This window comes from Myxocyprinus asiaticus, chromosome 25 (assembly GCF_019703515.2).
Source record: "Myxocyprinus asiaticus isolate MX2 ecotype Aquarium Trade chromosome 25, UBuf_Myxa_2, whole genome shotgun sequence".
Taxonomy (NCBI): domain Eukaryota; kingdom Metazoa; phylum Chordata; class Actinopteri; order Cypriniformes; family Catostomidae; genus Myxocyprinus; species Myxocyprinus asiaticus.
Window position 1 is genome coordinate 36,377,426 of NC_059368.1, and position 16,844 is coordinate 36,394,269.

Sequence of the window (16,844 nt, forward strand, 5' to 3'; positions counted from 1 at the left end):
TAAATTGTTGATTATTGTTATTTGCACAGACACCAGTATTCATATTGATAATTATATTTCAATCCATCATTCTTTATATGTTCAGTCTCTTTGTTAGGGCTGGTTATTGCGATACGTATCACCATACATATGTCTGTCTGTCTGTCTGCCTATCTGTCTGTCTTTATCTTTCTTTTTGGAGAAGGTTTGGCACAAGGATTTACAGGGGAATTAAAAAATGTTACTTCATATCAAGAAATGTTGCAGACCCTTGCTGAAAATACCAGCTAAAACCAGCTTAATCTGGTTGCCCAGCCTAGCCAGTCTGGTCAGTTAGCTGGTTTCAGAGGGGGTTTGAACACTTTTTAGCTGGTCAGGCCAAGACCACCCTGACCAGCTAAGACCATTCTGTCCAGCTAAGATCACCCTGACCAGCGAAGATCAGCATGAGCATTGAAGGCCAGCTAAGACCAGCCTGACCAGTTTAAAAAAAGGGTTCAAAACCCCTTTAAAACCATACACACACACACACACACACACACACACACACACACAATTTTAGCAGCATCATTTATTCAATTGGCCTGCAGTGCTCTATGAAACAGCAAACAGAAAATAGGAAAAAAGCATGTATTTGCTCCATAGGCTAAACATGAGAAAAATGGCGCCATCTGGTGGAAAATATTAAAAATTCACATTTTGAAGCCAGGGCTCTGGAATGAAAGCATAATAAAATAGAATTCATGATTTTATGCTTTAATGGCACTGGGATCAAATATTGCAGTTTTAATGGGTTTCAATGGGGACATTTTTGTCCTGAAGGTCCTGAGTGTAACTATTTTGTGTACACAGTGTATTATAGATGTATTACAGGAACTGAGGTTGAAATATCAAAATTCCCCCCAAAAATACACACCTTTGGCAAAATTTATGCCGTTGGCATTAACACAGCCTGAATTATCGAAAAAACAAAAAATGAAAAAGACAAAAATGTCCCGAAGGTCGCACAAGGGTTATGCCGGAAGTGTAAGCAGACGGTTGCTGGCGACAGTCGCCACGGCAACAGTGACAACAAATGCAGAAACGAGTCCATCTTTCAACAACATTTACTGATTTCAGCCTCAGTTACACATCTGATACCCCCGTTTAAACGAAGGAAATGACCTCAACATTACAGCCACAGAATGAGTCGCAGAGCGGGGTTTACACGTTTTCCAGCCGTCCGCGTCCGGTTCCCAGCCGCCCCAAATATAGAAACACCGCTCCACTGCTGTGAGTCTCTCAACACCTCACATTCACTTCCATCTTTTGCCCATTTAACAAGTTCATGAAGTTCACAGGCTTTTAGTAACTATCTCTGAGACATGTTACTACTCCAAAAACTTAAATTAATATAGGATCTCCTTGAAACATTGTAATGTTGTGTAATTTTGTAAAGACAGTTGTGGCTAAAAGCAAGATACCTCAGTTTAATTGTAGTAATGATAACTGTGGAATTTTGGCGGAATTGTTTTTATTTTTACCATGTTTTGATAAAGTATCTTGAACATGGGTTTCTCTTCGATACAAAATGCAGGAACTATATGGGGGCGTGGTCTAAGATGATGACGTATGATACAGTATACTGTCATGTTATTAATAATAAAGTTTAAAAAAACAAAAGGTTTAAATGACCTTAAATGAGGGTTGTTTTAAACTTTGTCGTTTTCTTCTGCATTCACTCAAAAAATTATAATTTTAAGGTTTACACATTTCGATTTCATAACAAAATTCCAGAGGTATTTTTGATAAAATACCATTAAAAAAATTATTATTTTAAGTTTCATTAATTGAATTTGGTTAAACATTACACAATTCAATTAGATGGAATTTTGAAATTGAAATGTTTAAATATTAAAAATAGGCTAAAATATTTTTTAGTGCTTATAATATGTTTTCATAGGTTTTGGCTGTCTTGTAAGAAAGGTCTGGTTAAACAGAGGTTGGTTAAATAAAACTCTTGCTTCACTGTATGATACAGAAATGAAGAACAGGGCAGTTACGGAAACATCATGTATGACCGACGTATTGTCCGAGGAAACACATATGCTCAACATGTACTACCCATTGTGAGTATTTCTATATTCAGGGAGCGTAGAATCCTCTCTTATTAGAACAGATATAGTTTGTGTTGTCTGAAAGTTTAATGTAAGAATTGCTTTTTTCATTTAAGAGTGAATAACGTTATTTCTTTTTTTTTACAGTTTTGCTTTGTACTGTCCACATTTTACCTAAATTGGTTGGCAATACTTCTTGCTCCATGTTGATGGCACCTACTTTCATATTAAAGTCATTAAATAAATAGAAATGTGTTTTTCAGACATCTCAGACTGATCCAGTCGATTTCCTCAGACAACAGGAAGCCAGAAGAAAAGCTATGTCCAGGAAGAGGGTGAAGGAACAGTTTGGGCTGAAAACACCAGAACCACTGGAGGGCAGAAAGAACATAGATGTGCAGACAGGTAGTGAAGTTATCCGTCAGTCTAGATTGGTGTCCAAATTTCAAAATGGACACACAGTCTGAGGCTCTTATTGTTGAGCTCGAATCAAACTTAAGTCATAAAAACACTGACTTGAGACTTGTCTTGGACTCCAAATTAGAGACAATAATCTAGGTCAACAAGGAGAAGTATTTTCTCTGAATATCGCAACACTGTTTAGATAAAGAGTCTGTCATGCACTTGTTTTTCCTGTGTATGTGTAATAATTTGAATGTGTATTCCACAGCAGTGCTTCAACATGATGACAAGAGCTGGATTAATATTTTAAGGTTTAAAGTCATTGATGATTGGATATACAAAGTGGCTGATGAATAAACTATTAATATTTAAAGTGCATGGTTTTAAAGGTAAAAATTATCTTCTGATTCAATTAAAGCCTCACATACTCTCTTTTATACAGTATTAGATAAGTGTGACTTAATGAAGAGGAAATCCCTATAAATAAATGTATAAAAGTATATGAAAATAATTGTACTGCCACAGGTTTAGAAAACCAACCTGCAACTATCCACCTTTTTCCTGAATGTGGAAGTGTTCCACGATTCGACTGTTTTCAACATCCGGTCTCCAATTTTTTAACTTGCATTGGCATATATTCTCCAGCGGGTAATGGAGTGTTTAAGGTATTACATTTGTAAAAATTGTCAAAAAACATGTGGCTGTACAGTGCAGATACTTCACAGTCGAGATTACCATTTTTTTTTTTTATTGACAGTGCCTCAACTGACATTATATGACCTGACATGAAACGATGGTCCGAAATTAATTACTGTTGTTATGTAATGACAGCCAACAACAGCCTGAAATTCATTTTTACTCCAAGAAAACTTAAATGGTTGTTGTTCTCCATCTGGATCACTCATTTTTGCAGTTTTTACATTGCGTCTCGAGACCAGAAACAGAAAACCGGCAATTAGAATCATCATGGCGCTGCCCAGTGGTTGCTCAGGAAAACTGTGGATACAGAGACTTGATTCTTGGATGGAACTTAACACAAAGACTTGAGACTTGACTTACATTGAAAACACTGATAAGTTGACTCTACTCAATTGATTGAGTTAACTCATTTCCTCAATTGAATTGAGTAATGGCGTCTCCAAAAGGTGAGCAATGAAGTTCACCTAACTTGGTGTTCATACAGATTTAAGTTAAGGTGACTAGATGCAAGTAGATGAAACTCAGATTTGTTTTTTAAATGTTGTTGTTTCAACTAAATAATTTAAATTGAATGGACTCAAATTTAGGTCATACAATGACACAGCTTAAATAATGAAGATTATAACTGATTCTTGATCAGTCATCAAATAAACGTATTTCTCCGCATAAATGCCTGTAGTTCTGCTGCATATGCACAAGGAGAATTGAGATAGTGTTAGCAGGGTCCATCCAACTTGACCAAAGGGGACACAGATGTATGGAGTGAATTTTTAAAGTAAATAAGTCCAAAGAACTTAGATATTTGAGTTCAAGCCAAAAACTTGACCTTTCACGCAATGTTTAATTAAGAGAACTTGATTTTTCCAGTAATGACAACATTAGGGAAGTGTACAGCAGTGTAGTTTTGGCCTTGAAAGACTTGACTTGGACTTGTAACAAAAGAACTGAGACTTGACTTGGACTCTGAGTCTGAGTCTGAGTCTGAGTCAGGGACTTATTTAAACATGTTTGGATAATACCGTGTTTGAGCACCAGAGTTCAAGAGGCTGATCAAGGCTCTTACTGATGCATATTGTAGAGACGTATCTGGAGGAGTTGAGTGATCATATAGAAGACGCCAGTGTGGAATGCCAAACAGACATGTTCCTGGACAAACCGGCCACTCCCCTCTTCATTCCAGCTAAAACTGGACGAGATGTAGCCACACAGATAGAAGATGGAGAGGTGCAGTATGGATTCTCTTAGTTGTCACTTTTTGCATGCACCTGTTCTTGCAATATTTTGCAGTTCTCACACCCTTTGCATTTCATGCCCTCTGTTCAGTATTAATGCAACAGCAATTAATTGTAGTGAAATATTTAATACTATACAATCACGTTAATTCAGTCTTTAAAATGAGTCATGCAGGTAACCATGGCAAGTGAAGGTTTGTTAAAAAATGTTGTGGATAATATCTGTTTATCAGCTCAGGGCTGAAAGTCTGATTTTGCTGCTGTTGGTCTTGGTCGCAGCTGTTTGATTTTGATATGGAGGTGCAGCCCGTGCTGCAGGTGTTGGTGGGGAAGACAATAGAGCAGGCCTTGCTGGAAGTGGAGGAGGAGGAAGAGCTGGCCAGCTTGAGGGCCCAGCAGCAAGTATTCAAGGAGATCCGCGATGCTGAGCTGGTGGAGGTACAGAGGATGGAGGAGAGGGAACGGCGCCTCTGTTTAGAGAAGGTGAGAATCACTCCAATTTCATGCAGCTCAGCCACAGGTGTTCGTCGTCGTCATGGCAACAGAGAAACAGGACACAGAACCATTTTATTTTGTGGCAATAATGGCACGATTTGGTGGAAGGTGGTTGAACTGGTCCATGCTATATGGATTGGTGCATTGTGACCTGAACTAATTTTGATTTGCTAGAGTTTGCTCATCACTCCTGAAGGTGTGAGCTGCGTGTTTATTGTTCTAGCAAAGTGCATGAGGGTTGTTGACAAATTACATGGCATTTTTTATTCAACATCAATATTTTAGGATAATATTAATATATGATATGTTCAAGGGAAACTACGGAAGGCGCTGGTGTAGGCTCTAGCACCCCCCACGAGCCCGTGACACTACATAGGATAAGTAGGTGTAGAAAATGGATGGATGGACAGGGATATTGATTATTTTATTTGCAGCCCACTTAAATAGTCAACAAAATATTTTTTTAATTACATGTTGTCTTTTGATTAATATGAGACCATTAAAACATAATATTAGGAATTTGGGGGAAAAAATAGTTTGAAATAGCTTTAGATGAATAGCATGTGTGGAAATAATATTTTGAAATAAATTGTAAAAATGAATCATAAAAATGTCTTTAATTGGGGTCAGTAGTAACACTAAAACTATTTAAAAACAATATTAAGACTTAAAGGGATAGTTCACCCAAAAATGAAGATTCTCTCATCATTTACTCACCCTCATGCAATCCCAGATGCAGAAGTGTATAGTAACGAAATACAAATACTTCGTTACTGTACTTAAGTACAGTTTTTTTTTAATATTTGTACTTTACTTGAGTATAAATATTTCTTTGGACTTACACTTCACTACATTTTGAAGAGAAAATTGATACTTTTACTCCGATAAATGTCTCCAGACCCTTTCGTTACTTCTGCGACTGAACGCCGCAAAAAAAAAAAAAAAAAAGAAAAAAAACAGATGTATGTGCAAAAATGCATGCAGACCCACCATAGTGATATGTGATTCATTGAAAGAATCATTTAAGTCGAATCTTTTACATTTGATTCCTTTGAACTGAACAAAAAGATTCAAAAAGCGGTCTGAATGATTCGGTTTGCGAATCACGAATCTGAATAAAAATCACAATAGATGCACGCGCCAGATTACGTGTTCCGTCGTCTGTCTCCACGGGGGAAGACAAGAAACTGCTCATGTGAGTTTAAGTTTTTTTTGTTTTTTTGGACTAATTCATTTGATAAATTTAGGCTTAAATATTATGTAAGCTGTTAAATAATGAAGTTATGTGCGATTAGTCTCCCGCCTTTCCAGGAGACCTCATATAAAAGTCAATCACATGCGTTCACATTTTACATTTAAACAAGGTGCTATGTGTATGAATAATTACCAGCGCTCATAAAAATGTCCAACATTTATTTTTATATTTTATGAAGATGTCAAAACTAGTTTTCTGGTGGTTGCTAGGGCATGCTATGCAGTTGTCAAGGTGATCTCTGCTGTGTGTTTTGGCGCATTGCTACAGTATGTGGTTGCCAGGTTGTTACTATGCTGTTGCAAAGTTGTTTTCTGTGTTTTTGCACATTGCTCTGCAGTTGACAGTGTGTTCTAGGTGGTTGTCAGGTTGTTGCTATGCTGTTGCAAAGCTGTTTTAACTGTGTTTCAGCACATTGCTATGCAGTTGCCAGGTTGTTCTGGGTGGTTGCTGGGTGGTTGCTTATTGGCCCAAATGAAAAGAGCCCACCTCTACAAGTCTCTGTTCTGGTCACTAATATGACTCAACTCCGTCCTTCAGTGTTCCAATTTTTATGGACTGTGGTGTTTATTTACACATCCCATAAATATGATTATTCTGATGTGACTTGAATGTGCCATTAAAGGGATAGTTCATTTAAAAATGAAAATTCTCTCATAATTTTCTCACCCTCATTCGATCCAAGATGTGTATGACTTTCATTTTTTTTTCTGCAGAAAACAAACGAGAAAAGATTTTCAGAAGAATATCACTGTTATGTAGGTCAATTCAATGTAAGTGAATGGTGGCCAGACCATTGAAAGTGTCTTCTGAATGGATCCAATTGGTTTTGTGTGAGAATAGACCAAAATATAACTCCTTTTTTGACTATAAATCTTGACATTAGCAGTCTCCATGGCGATCAGGATTTCAAGCTCGATTACACATCCTATAGCACCATATAGGGCTCTGAGCATGCATCAAGCACTAGAAAGTGAAATCAAGCTTGAAATCATGATCGTGCCTAGAGATTGCAATGGCAAGATATACAGTGAAAATGAGTTACAATTTGGTTTGTTCTCACCCAAAACCAACTGAATCGCTTCAGAGGACATGGATTTAAACACAGTAGTATTTCGGAAAACTTTATTCTCCCTTAATGTGCTTTTTGTAGATTGAAATGTCAGGCCACCATTCACTTGCTTTGAATTGACCTATAGAGCTGAAATATTCTTCTAAAAATCTTTGTATGTGTTCTGCAGATGAAAGAAAGTCATACACATCTGGGATGGCATGAGGGTGTGTAAATGATGAGCACCACCAATCAAATAAGTTGACATGGGTTTAATGAACTGTTCTGAAATTTATGAAATATACTTGTACTTTTGATACTTAAGTAAATTTAATATCAGCTACTTTATTACTTTTACTTAAGTCGTTTTCTCATGAGCTACTAACTTTTAATTGAGTCAATTTCCATGAAGGCATCTTTACTTTTACTCAAGTATGACAAATGGATACTTTTTACAACACTGCCCAGCTGTGTATGACTTTCTTCTGCAGAAAACAAATGAAGATTTTTTGGAAGAGTATCTCAACTCTGTAGGTCCATTCAATACAAGTGAATGGCGGCCAAAACTTTCAAGCTCCAAAAAGCACATATAAAGGCAGCATAAAAGTAACTGGTTAACTCCATATCTTCAGAAGCTATATGATAGGTGTGGGTGACATAGCCCTATTTAGGAGGGCTTCAATCCCCCTAAAATTAATCTCAGCCCCCATGAAGAAGCATATCATTGGTTTGATTCACTGAACAAATACGCCCCATTCACCCATTCGATTCATGAACGAGCAAAGTTTAACATCTGTTGACCGAATGAAGCATCTCATTCGTTAAGTTCAGTAATCTTGTTTAACAAGGAGAGAAAGGGGCTGAATTAATTAAGAGTCAAATTGACTGATGACATTACAATGACAGCAGGACATACTTAAAATTTGTTATTATTTGTAATAATTTTAAGGCTAATATTGTTGAACTCTGCTTAAGTCTCTTAGTAGACACACAGCTTTTAATAAAGTATAATTATACTTGTTTCTCTCAAAAGTGTGATTTCAAAAATGGTCAATGAACAAGTGAACAAATTTGAACTAATCTTTTATTATTATTATTATTTTAGACTTTTACCAGGTTAGTCTCTTGAGATGAAAATCTCTTTTCTGAGTGATTTTATCTTTTGAATGAATTTAAAATTTCGAATCACAAGTTAATGCCATACAGAGAAACATCACCTGGAGTTAGTTCACTCCACTAAATAAAGACCAAGCTAAATGTAACATATATTGTAATAATAGGTTTTTGTAGTGTTCGATGTAACTTTAATCTACAGAAGTTGCAAAATTGATTCATGTTACAATTTTTGTTAATAAATGGAGAATAAAAAAAAAGGATTCTTTGAATGGTTCTTTAAGTGGTTTCAGTTATTTGTTTAACTTTATAAGTGTTTATTCTGAATGAATATTAGCCAGCTATGAAATACTGTATATGTGAAATACCTTAAATGTGCACATCTTATAGTGTCTTTGTAGGCTGAGCCCACCTAAGACTGAAATCCTAAAATCGCACCTGGTGGGTGATAAACAGATCAATATTTTAGTCCTTTTGTTCTGTAAATCTCCACTTTTTGGTGATTCACATTCTTCCTGCATATCGCCCCCTACTGGGCTGGGAGGATAATATATAGTAAAAAAGGACTTAAATATTGATCTTTTTATCACCCACACCTATCATATCTCTTCTGAAGACATGGATTAAACCACTGGAGTCGTATTGATTACTTTTATGCTGCCTTTATGTGCTTTTTGGAGCTTCAAAGCTTTAGTACCCCTTCACTTACATTGTATGGACCTACACAGCTGAAATATACTTTTAAAAATCTTCATTTGTGTACAGCAGAAGAAAGTCATACACATCTGGGATGGCATGAGGGTGAGTAAATTAGGAGAGAATTTTCATTTTTGGGTGAACTATTTCTTTAATTCTGATTCAAACACAAAATTCTAAATAGCCACATGCATTTCCTGATCTTGACACAATCACTGGGTTTAAAGTATAGTTAAAGAGTCTTAATGTGTCTTTGTGTATTTCAATGAATCTTTCTTTGTGTTTTTCTCCAAATTCAGGAGAACCGGATAAAGCAGCAGATGGCAGTGCTGGAAAAGGAGAAAGAGACAGCAGAGAAAATCGCTGCGAGAGCATTTGCTCAGCAGTACTTGTCTGACTTGCTGCCCACAGTCTATTCCAATTTGAGGGATAGTGGCTATTTCTATGACCCTGTGAAGAGAGGTAAGTGTGCATGACAAGCAGAGAAACTAGATTTATTTTCTTGATTTTAAATGCAACTTCTGCAAATACAGAATTACATACAATTACAAAGGACATAACTACAAGAATTACTAAAACACACCGCTCTGTTCAGTGTTAACTTGAACAAACATATTATAAAGTTGAGTGAGTTTTCATTCTCTCTGCTCCAGATTTAGAGACCGGATTCCTTCCTTTACTGATGGAAGAAGTCAGCAGTACTTTGGAACAGAGATATGTGGCTAGAACAGTGCTTGACAGTGAGTGAATGCTTTTCAGGCGAAGTTCAGTTTTAACTGTAACTTCCTTATTGTGTGTTTTTTTTTTTAAGATTTTCTGCTGTCTACTAAACAAAAGATTTGAATTTGGGATTGATCTATTAATATTGTGGTTGTCTTGTTGAGATAAGGCAACAACAGTAATTTCGGCATAATTTAGACTTGTTCCCCTTGTTCTTCCACAGTGCTCATTCAAGACGTCACTAACCAACGATTTGAGGCCTTTCAGCTGCAAGAATAAACTTTTGCTTCCAAGTGAGATTTCCCTTTACTAGAGGTAAACGGGATCAAACATTATTCACTTTAACACATTTGTTATAAAATCAAAATACACACAAAAAGCACATTGTTACATGATTTTTGTTTGTGTCAGCAAAAATACATTTATATAAATTATAAACTTGTAATAAAAAATAATTATCTAAACAATGTAAACAATTATTATTATTATTTTATCCCCTTTTTCTCCCCAATTTTGAATGCCCAATTCCCACTACTTAGTGATCCTCGTGGTGGCGCGGTTACTCACCTCAATCCGGGTGCCGGAGGACAAGTCTCAGTTGCCTCCGCTTCTGAGACTGTCAATCCACACTTCTTATCACGTGGCTCGTTGTGCATGACACCACGGAGACTCACAGCATGTGGAGGCTCATGCTACTCTCTGCGATCCACGCACAACTTACCACGCCCCATTGAGAGCGAGAACCACTAATTGCGACCATGAGGTGGTTACCTCATGTGACTTTACCCTCCCTAGCAATCGGGCCAATTTGGTTGCTTAGGAGACCTGGCTGGAGTCACCCAGCACACCCTGGATTCGAACTCGCGACTCCAGGAGTGGTAGTCAGCGTCAATACTCGCTGAGCTTCCTAGGCCCCCATAAACAATTATTATTGAATAACAACAATGACAATAATAATAACAATAAATTATATGATTAAATTAATTATCGTAGTGGCGGTGTGGCAGACAAACCTCTTGTTCAGTAGGGAAAGGAGGAAGCAGGAACCGGATTAACAATCATCAAGACTTTAATTACAACATAAAACGCTGAACTGCAACATAACGACACACACACACACACAGAGCGGCCGCGTGCATCTCTCTCTCTCTCTCTCTCTCTCTCTCTCTCTCTCTGGCGTCACCGGCTCCTCCTTTATCTCTCTCCTGCTTACGTCAAGGCCCGGCCACGCCCTCCTCCTCGTCACATACCCCCAACACCCGATTCAGGCCAAATTGGAAACCTCCGGAGGGGAGGGGAGGAATTCTGCCGCCGACTGGTCTTCGCCGCCTCCTGGGAACCTGGGTAGGATGAGGGGAGGGAGAGGGGAGAGAGAAAGAGAGCGGGAGAGCCCGAGAGAGAGAGAGAGGGGAGAGAGAGAGAAAAGAAAAAAATAACTCCGGTTCCCGACCACACCGCCATTCAGTCCTCAGCCAGCTGTCCAGCGATCCTCCGCGACGCCGGGCGATGGCACTGGATTTCGTCTTCTGGCGGACTGCTTCAGTACCATCGAACCAATCCTCCCCTCAGCGTCACGATCCTCCATCAGCGGCGAGGGCTCTCTGACGGCGCATCTTCCTCCAGTCCCAGTTTTCGGCACCAGTGTGGCAGATAGTGTTGCCAGACTGGATGGGTTCCTGCCCAATTGGGCTACTTTCAATAGATTTGTGTGGGCAAAAATGTGCTTGGGAGGGTGGTCAAAATTTGGGCTGCTTTGGAATGATTTGGGTGGGTTTTTAAAATGATAGAAGAATTTCCATTGCCCATGCAACTAAAATAAAGAAAACGTGTCCACACACAAACATTCAGTCAAATAGCCAGAATACTGATTGACAGAAAATGTGTTTAATCCTGTTCAGTGGAACTACGAGTTGCCACACCCACCAGTGAGTTCTGAATGTGCGCGATCTGCAGGTGTTGCACGTTGATTTTTGTTCTTTTTCTGTGCATGTGTGTTTGTTTATATGTGTGAATAAGAAAAATGGGTAAATGGAAAAGTTTTAGGAAACTTTATTTTTGCATCGCTTAATTGTGTTGTCAAGGTTGGAAAGGCAATGCTGTAGTATTATGGTTAATGTGCATTTCATTTTCATATACACTATTTGGGAATTTTTTTGTGCATTCGTGCAGGTTTTAAGTAATCATTGGGCTGGAAAATGTCAAACGAATCTGGCAACACTGAAACCGACACACACACACACACACACACACACACACACAGAGCAGCTGTGTGCGTCTCTCTCTGGTGTCCCCGGCTCCTCCTTTATCTCTCTCCCGCTGATTAGGCAACTCAGCGCTGGACATGCATCCTCGCGGCCCGGCCACGCCCTCCTCCTGGTCACAGGCGGTTACTGTGCTCACAAATAAATCTGTCCCGTGACATCAGATGTGTCCACTTTGAGCACATATCATGTTCTCTACATTTACACACTTACCTACAGTTACTCATTAATTTAATTAATTTTATGATTTTGTTTCTTTGCCGTAACCACAAGTGTAGTAACACATCTGCTGTATTTCCAATAAACACGCTCAGGAATGGGAACATTGCCATTTTTGTCAGCCAAAGATCCCAAAACAATATCAGTTTAATAAGTGTTTTATCTCAAATTGTGCAGCGACAAAGAAATGTTGAGGTGAAGAATTAACCTTATATTCCATTTTTCTCATTTCAGGTCATAACAGGAGTTGAAAAATGCACCTGGAAATTTTTTTTTAGTGTGAAATTTTTTTTTTTTTCTTCTTCTTAAATTTCAACACATTGGTTTTGGATTTAATTAACATTTATAAATAGAATTGTCAAATGTCATTTTCATACTATGAGTGAAATTCGAACTGTCAATGTTCTGTCTTGATGAACTGCATTTTAAGGACTGCACTGTAGATGGCGCTGCAGAGTCGCTAAATCAGCACTGATCATCACTTGAGATTATTCATTCTCCTGGCCACATGATCAATTTAACACATACGTGATGTATGGAAAACTTGTGAACGGCCCTCGTGGTTATTTTGGGTGTGTTAAAACTTTGTTTTGGGATATTGATGAAGGTTCAACAGCTAAATGGGTTGCCATTTGTTTATTTCGCCGATATAGGAGCTGCCCACAAAACAATTCACCATTACTGTCTCAATAAAGTGTTGTGGTTATTGTCGCGACATTATTCTCGTTTTGTCGTTCGTTTGAAATGTAGTGATTGTTACGTTCTCCTGTCGAGCTGACTCGTCTGGGCCGGTGACATTTCAACAGTTTACGGTTCCGCTTCAGCGTTCATGCACTTCACGTCATAGACTATATACGACTCTATTTTAATCCTGCTTCTTTATTGGTCAGCTCTCAGCTCTGACCACGCCCAAGTTTCACTTTGGGCGGATATGGCACTTAGAATTGGTAACTCAAATAGAAACGGGTGTGTTGATGTAAATATAACGCAAGGAAAGACCTCTGAGTCATATCATCACACTGTGCTGACTTATGCAGACCTCAGTACACGTAAATGTTTGCATGACCTAATAACAAGGCTATTGTTGGTCATTCAAACATATGAGGGGTTTTTATTACAATTTAACACAATATGAAAGCTTCAGCTATAGAGACCTTTTATGGGGAAAGGCTGCATCTAGAGAATGGGCTGAAAATTCTCTCTCTGATAACCATTTGCTTTTAAAAATTCAGCAGTTTGCAGTAATCCTCTGGATGATGAAAGCGTTTCATCATGTTACACATAGCCTACAGTATAGGATATTTCTTTGAGCATGGTTACAGTAATGACAGTAATATTAAATAAAAACCTCTTTTTCATATTAACATTTTTCTTTAGTCTATAGTTATGTAATAATGGGTCTCTTTATTGAATTAATGGTCAATATATGAAGCCAATTTTAATTATACAGAACCCCAAACTCTAACTTTGCCCTAGAAGAGAATGACTTGAATGTTGAATGTTTGTTGAACGACTGAATGCTTAGAATTACTGCATATTCCATCAATTGTGTCCCCAAAGTGTAGCTAAATAAACCCTAAAAATACATCTCTCTGTCAGACAAGAGCATTATGACAATATTTTTAGAATAGAAGAAAAAACTAAAAAACAGTAATGGATCAAATAATATAAAGCCCAGTTATTATACAGATGTTAAAGTGGTAAGGGGGATTTTATAGAATCTGGATCTTAACAGAAAAGGCCTGAATCGAGTGAGCGAAACACTATTTTGTGGCTGTCCTTAAATGTACAAAACTATAGACCACATTTATAATATCCTGTTCATGTTTCACAGAAATGTGGAAAGAAATGTAGAGGGAAAAAAAACATCTATTAGATAAAGCCTTTTAAGTGATTGACTTGTATTCCCAGCTGTCCGGTGATTCAGTTGCCACAAATATGATATACTGTACATAGAACCCCATTGAGTAAATCTATCTGAGAGGTGATGACAGTAATACCTCCCACCAAGCTTTTTATTGGTTCCTCAGTTTTGTTCACACACTTTCACTTTAATGACAGATGTACAGTATAGCTCCAAACACCTGTACTTTTCTGCCAACAGTCCATCTGTTTGTTGAAGTCATTCAGAGGGTTTGCAGGTTTATTATTTGGGTCACTGACAAATAAGGTTGTCCGAGGTGATAAAAATGAGAAGTGTTTTAAAATCTAGTTTCAAACACAAGTGTCAAGTTCATAGAAATGTAATCTTTGTGTCCATGTTGGTTTAACAATTAAATAAAAAAATAAATACAAATAAAAAAGATTTAATGATTAACATTTTTTATAAAGTGAACTCACACACAGTTCTGAGGGTCTAAAGGGGTCCTCTCTCTTTTTTTATTTTTTTTTATTTTTTTGTCCCATGGCTACCTACATGTTGGTTACACCACATGACTTGGATATTGTAGACAAACATTTTTAATAAATATGAATCATATTTTAAGAAAATTGTTTCACTGCTTATTTATTTTTATTTTTGAAATTATTCTGCACAACATTTCTTTTTTCAAGAATTTCAGCTTTTAATTAGATTTTGTATTTCTTTTTTTTTTTTTTTTTACTGTCTCTGGACAGTTACACCATGCAACATTTTTTACTTTCAGCCCCAGTGAAAATAACAAAATGACTTTGAATGGCATATGGACAAAGGGCTTTCACTTTAAAGGGCTGTCAACTCTGGAGCATGTTTCCAATTGAAATAAAATTAATACAAGATATAAAGTCATTTTACAATAATGCTTAAGCATTGGCTTAAAGAAAAACAGCCGTAGTCATGGTAATAATATATTCTCAGCCTAACTGATTTTATTATACAATATATAACCGAGTTGGGAGCAACCTCAATAAATGTAGTATTTTTTGTATTTTTTTATTATTAATGTTACTATTATTATTATTATTAATTTTCTTTTTCTTTTTTACTTTTCTTTCTAATTAAGTTTAGCTTATAATTATGATTTTTTTTTTTTGTCTATTTTTTGTCTATTTTTTTAGGAAAAACCTAAATAGGGACCTGAGAAGCAACTTAGCATGCGCTATAATCTCCATGTTCAATGCATCTTTTTCATTTTTTTCTTGCTGAAATCTTTTTTTTTCTTTTTTTTTTTTTTTTGTATTATCCTTACACAATGAAATAAATAAAATAAACATTAATTGAAAACATGCTTACCTAGAGGTAATTATTTTAAGTGAATTAAATTTTTTTTTAATGTATTTTTAAATGATTTAATAGATCTGGACAAAAAAAAAAAAAAGAGCATAATTGACCCATTTGAGGGTTTGGAAAAGTGACTTTACCAGTATTTACATGAGAAATGCATGTATCCAACTGGATGAAGAGAAGTCATATATCATATTCATTGACAAAAATAAAGATTTGATAATACTTTCAATGAGTGGCCATGCACTCAAAAAATATTTTAGCCTATTTTTAAAATTTATGCATTTTAATTTCATTAAAAAAATTCCATCAAATTAAATTGAGTAATTTTATGTAATTGAAATTCGTAAATCTTAAAAAAAAAAAATGTGTGAGGTTTATGACAAAATACTCAAAATATGACTTTCAAAAAGAACAGTACTGTACTAAAACAGAGTTTTCAGTATGACGATGTAAAGCACAATAAAATATTCAAGCATACAGAAAATGTGGTGCACATCCATTTGCAAGGCACCTGGTTCCTATTCTACCAGAATGATGCACATATTCTGTCTTTAAAATTTGTTATTTTTTTGCTGCAAACACCTCTGGTAATGTGAAAGGCCTTGGATGTCACTGTGGCCTGCAGGCTTCACTCTAAAGCACTGAGCTTAAAGGAATATTCAGGTTTCAATACAAGTTCAGCTCAATGGACAGCATTTGTGGCATAATGTTGATCACCACAAAAATTAATTTAGAATTCTCCGTCCTTTTCTTTAAAAAAGCAAAAATCTGGGTTACAGGGAGGCACTTACAATGGAAGTCAATGGGGCCAATTTTTGGAGGGTTTAAAATCAGAAATTTGAAACTTATAATTTTATAAAAGTACTAACATTAATTCTTCTGTTAAAACTTATGTATTATTATTTGAGCTGTAAAGTTGTTTAAATCATCATTTTTACAGTCATTTTAGGTTTTTAGGGTTGGTTCGCATTACATCGTCAAGCAACGAAGTTGTGATATTGGCTATAACTTTATACAGAAAAGGTAGTAAGTATTTTCTCACACTAAAATCATGTTTACATGCATATTGTTTATGTCTTGTGGCTATACTTTTGTATTTTAAGGTTAAAAATTGTCCCCAATTCACTACCATTGTAAGTGCCTCACTGTAACCAAGGTTTTTTTGTTGTTGTTGTTTTTTTTTAAAGAAAAGGAGGGGCAAGTCAGAATTAACTTTTTGTGGAAATCAATATTATACCACAAATACTGTCAATTGAGCTAAACTTGAATTGAACCTGTTTCAGTGATGTCACTTTTCCCTGCAGCCGCCATATTTGTGACCATCAGCGGGAGGAAACAATAGCGTTGCATGGAAAAACACCCAAAAAAACGATATCAAGAAAAACATCAAAAATGGCTTTTGATCCATGCCAATCACAGGAAAA

General features: G+C 36.6%; 1 protein-coding gene across 1 annotated transcript; it reads left to right on the forward strand.

Moving 5' to 3' along the window:
* Positions 1-1,046: 1,046 nt before the first annotated feature.
* On the forward strand, positions 1,047-14,690 carry rsph3 (radial spoke head 3). Its single transcript, XM_051654861.1, has 9 exons — positions 1,047-1,251; positions 2,000-2,087; positions 2,339-2,480; positions 4,255-4,400; positions 4,688-4,891; positions 9,315-9,477; positions 9,669-9,755; positions 9,959-10,050; positions 12,450-14,690. The coding sequence occupies exons 1-8, from the start codon at positions 1,139-1,141 to the stop codon at positions 10,012-10,014; spliced, it is 999 nt and encodes a 332-aa protein (XP_051510821.1). The 5' UTR covers positions 1,047-1,138; the 3' UTR covers positions 10,015-10,050; positions 12,450-14,690.
* Positions 14,691-16,844: the final 2,154 nt, after the last annotated feature.

What these genes read in the sequence shown, in the direction of transcription:
- rsph3 (XM_051654861.1), top strand. Translation starts at nt 1,139, where the DNA reads ATGACCTCAACATTACAGCCACAGAATGAGTCGCAGAGCGGGGTTTAC. An exon ending in AGAAACACCGCTCCACTGCT is followed by an intron (nt 1,252 to 1,999) that starts GTGAGTCTCTCA and finishes TGTATGATACAG; the next exon opens with AAATGAAGAACAGGGCAGTT. An exon ending in GAACATAGATGTGCAGACAG is followed by an intron (nt 2,481 to 4,254) that starts GTAGTGAAGTTA and finishes TGCATATTGTAG; the next exon opens with AGACGTATCTGGAGGAGTTG.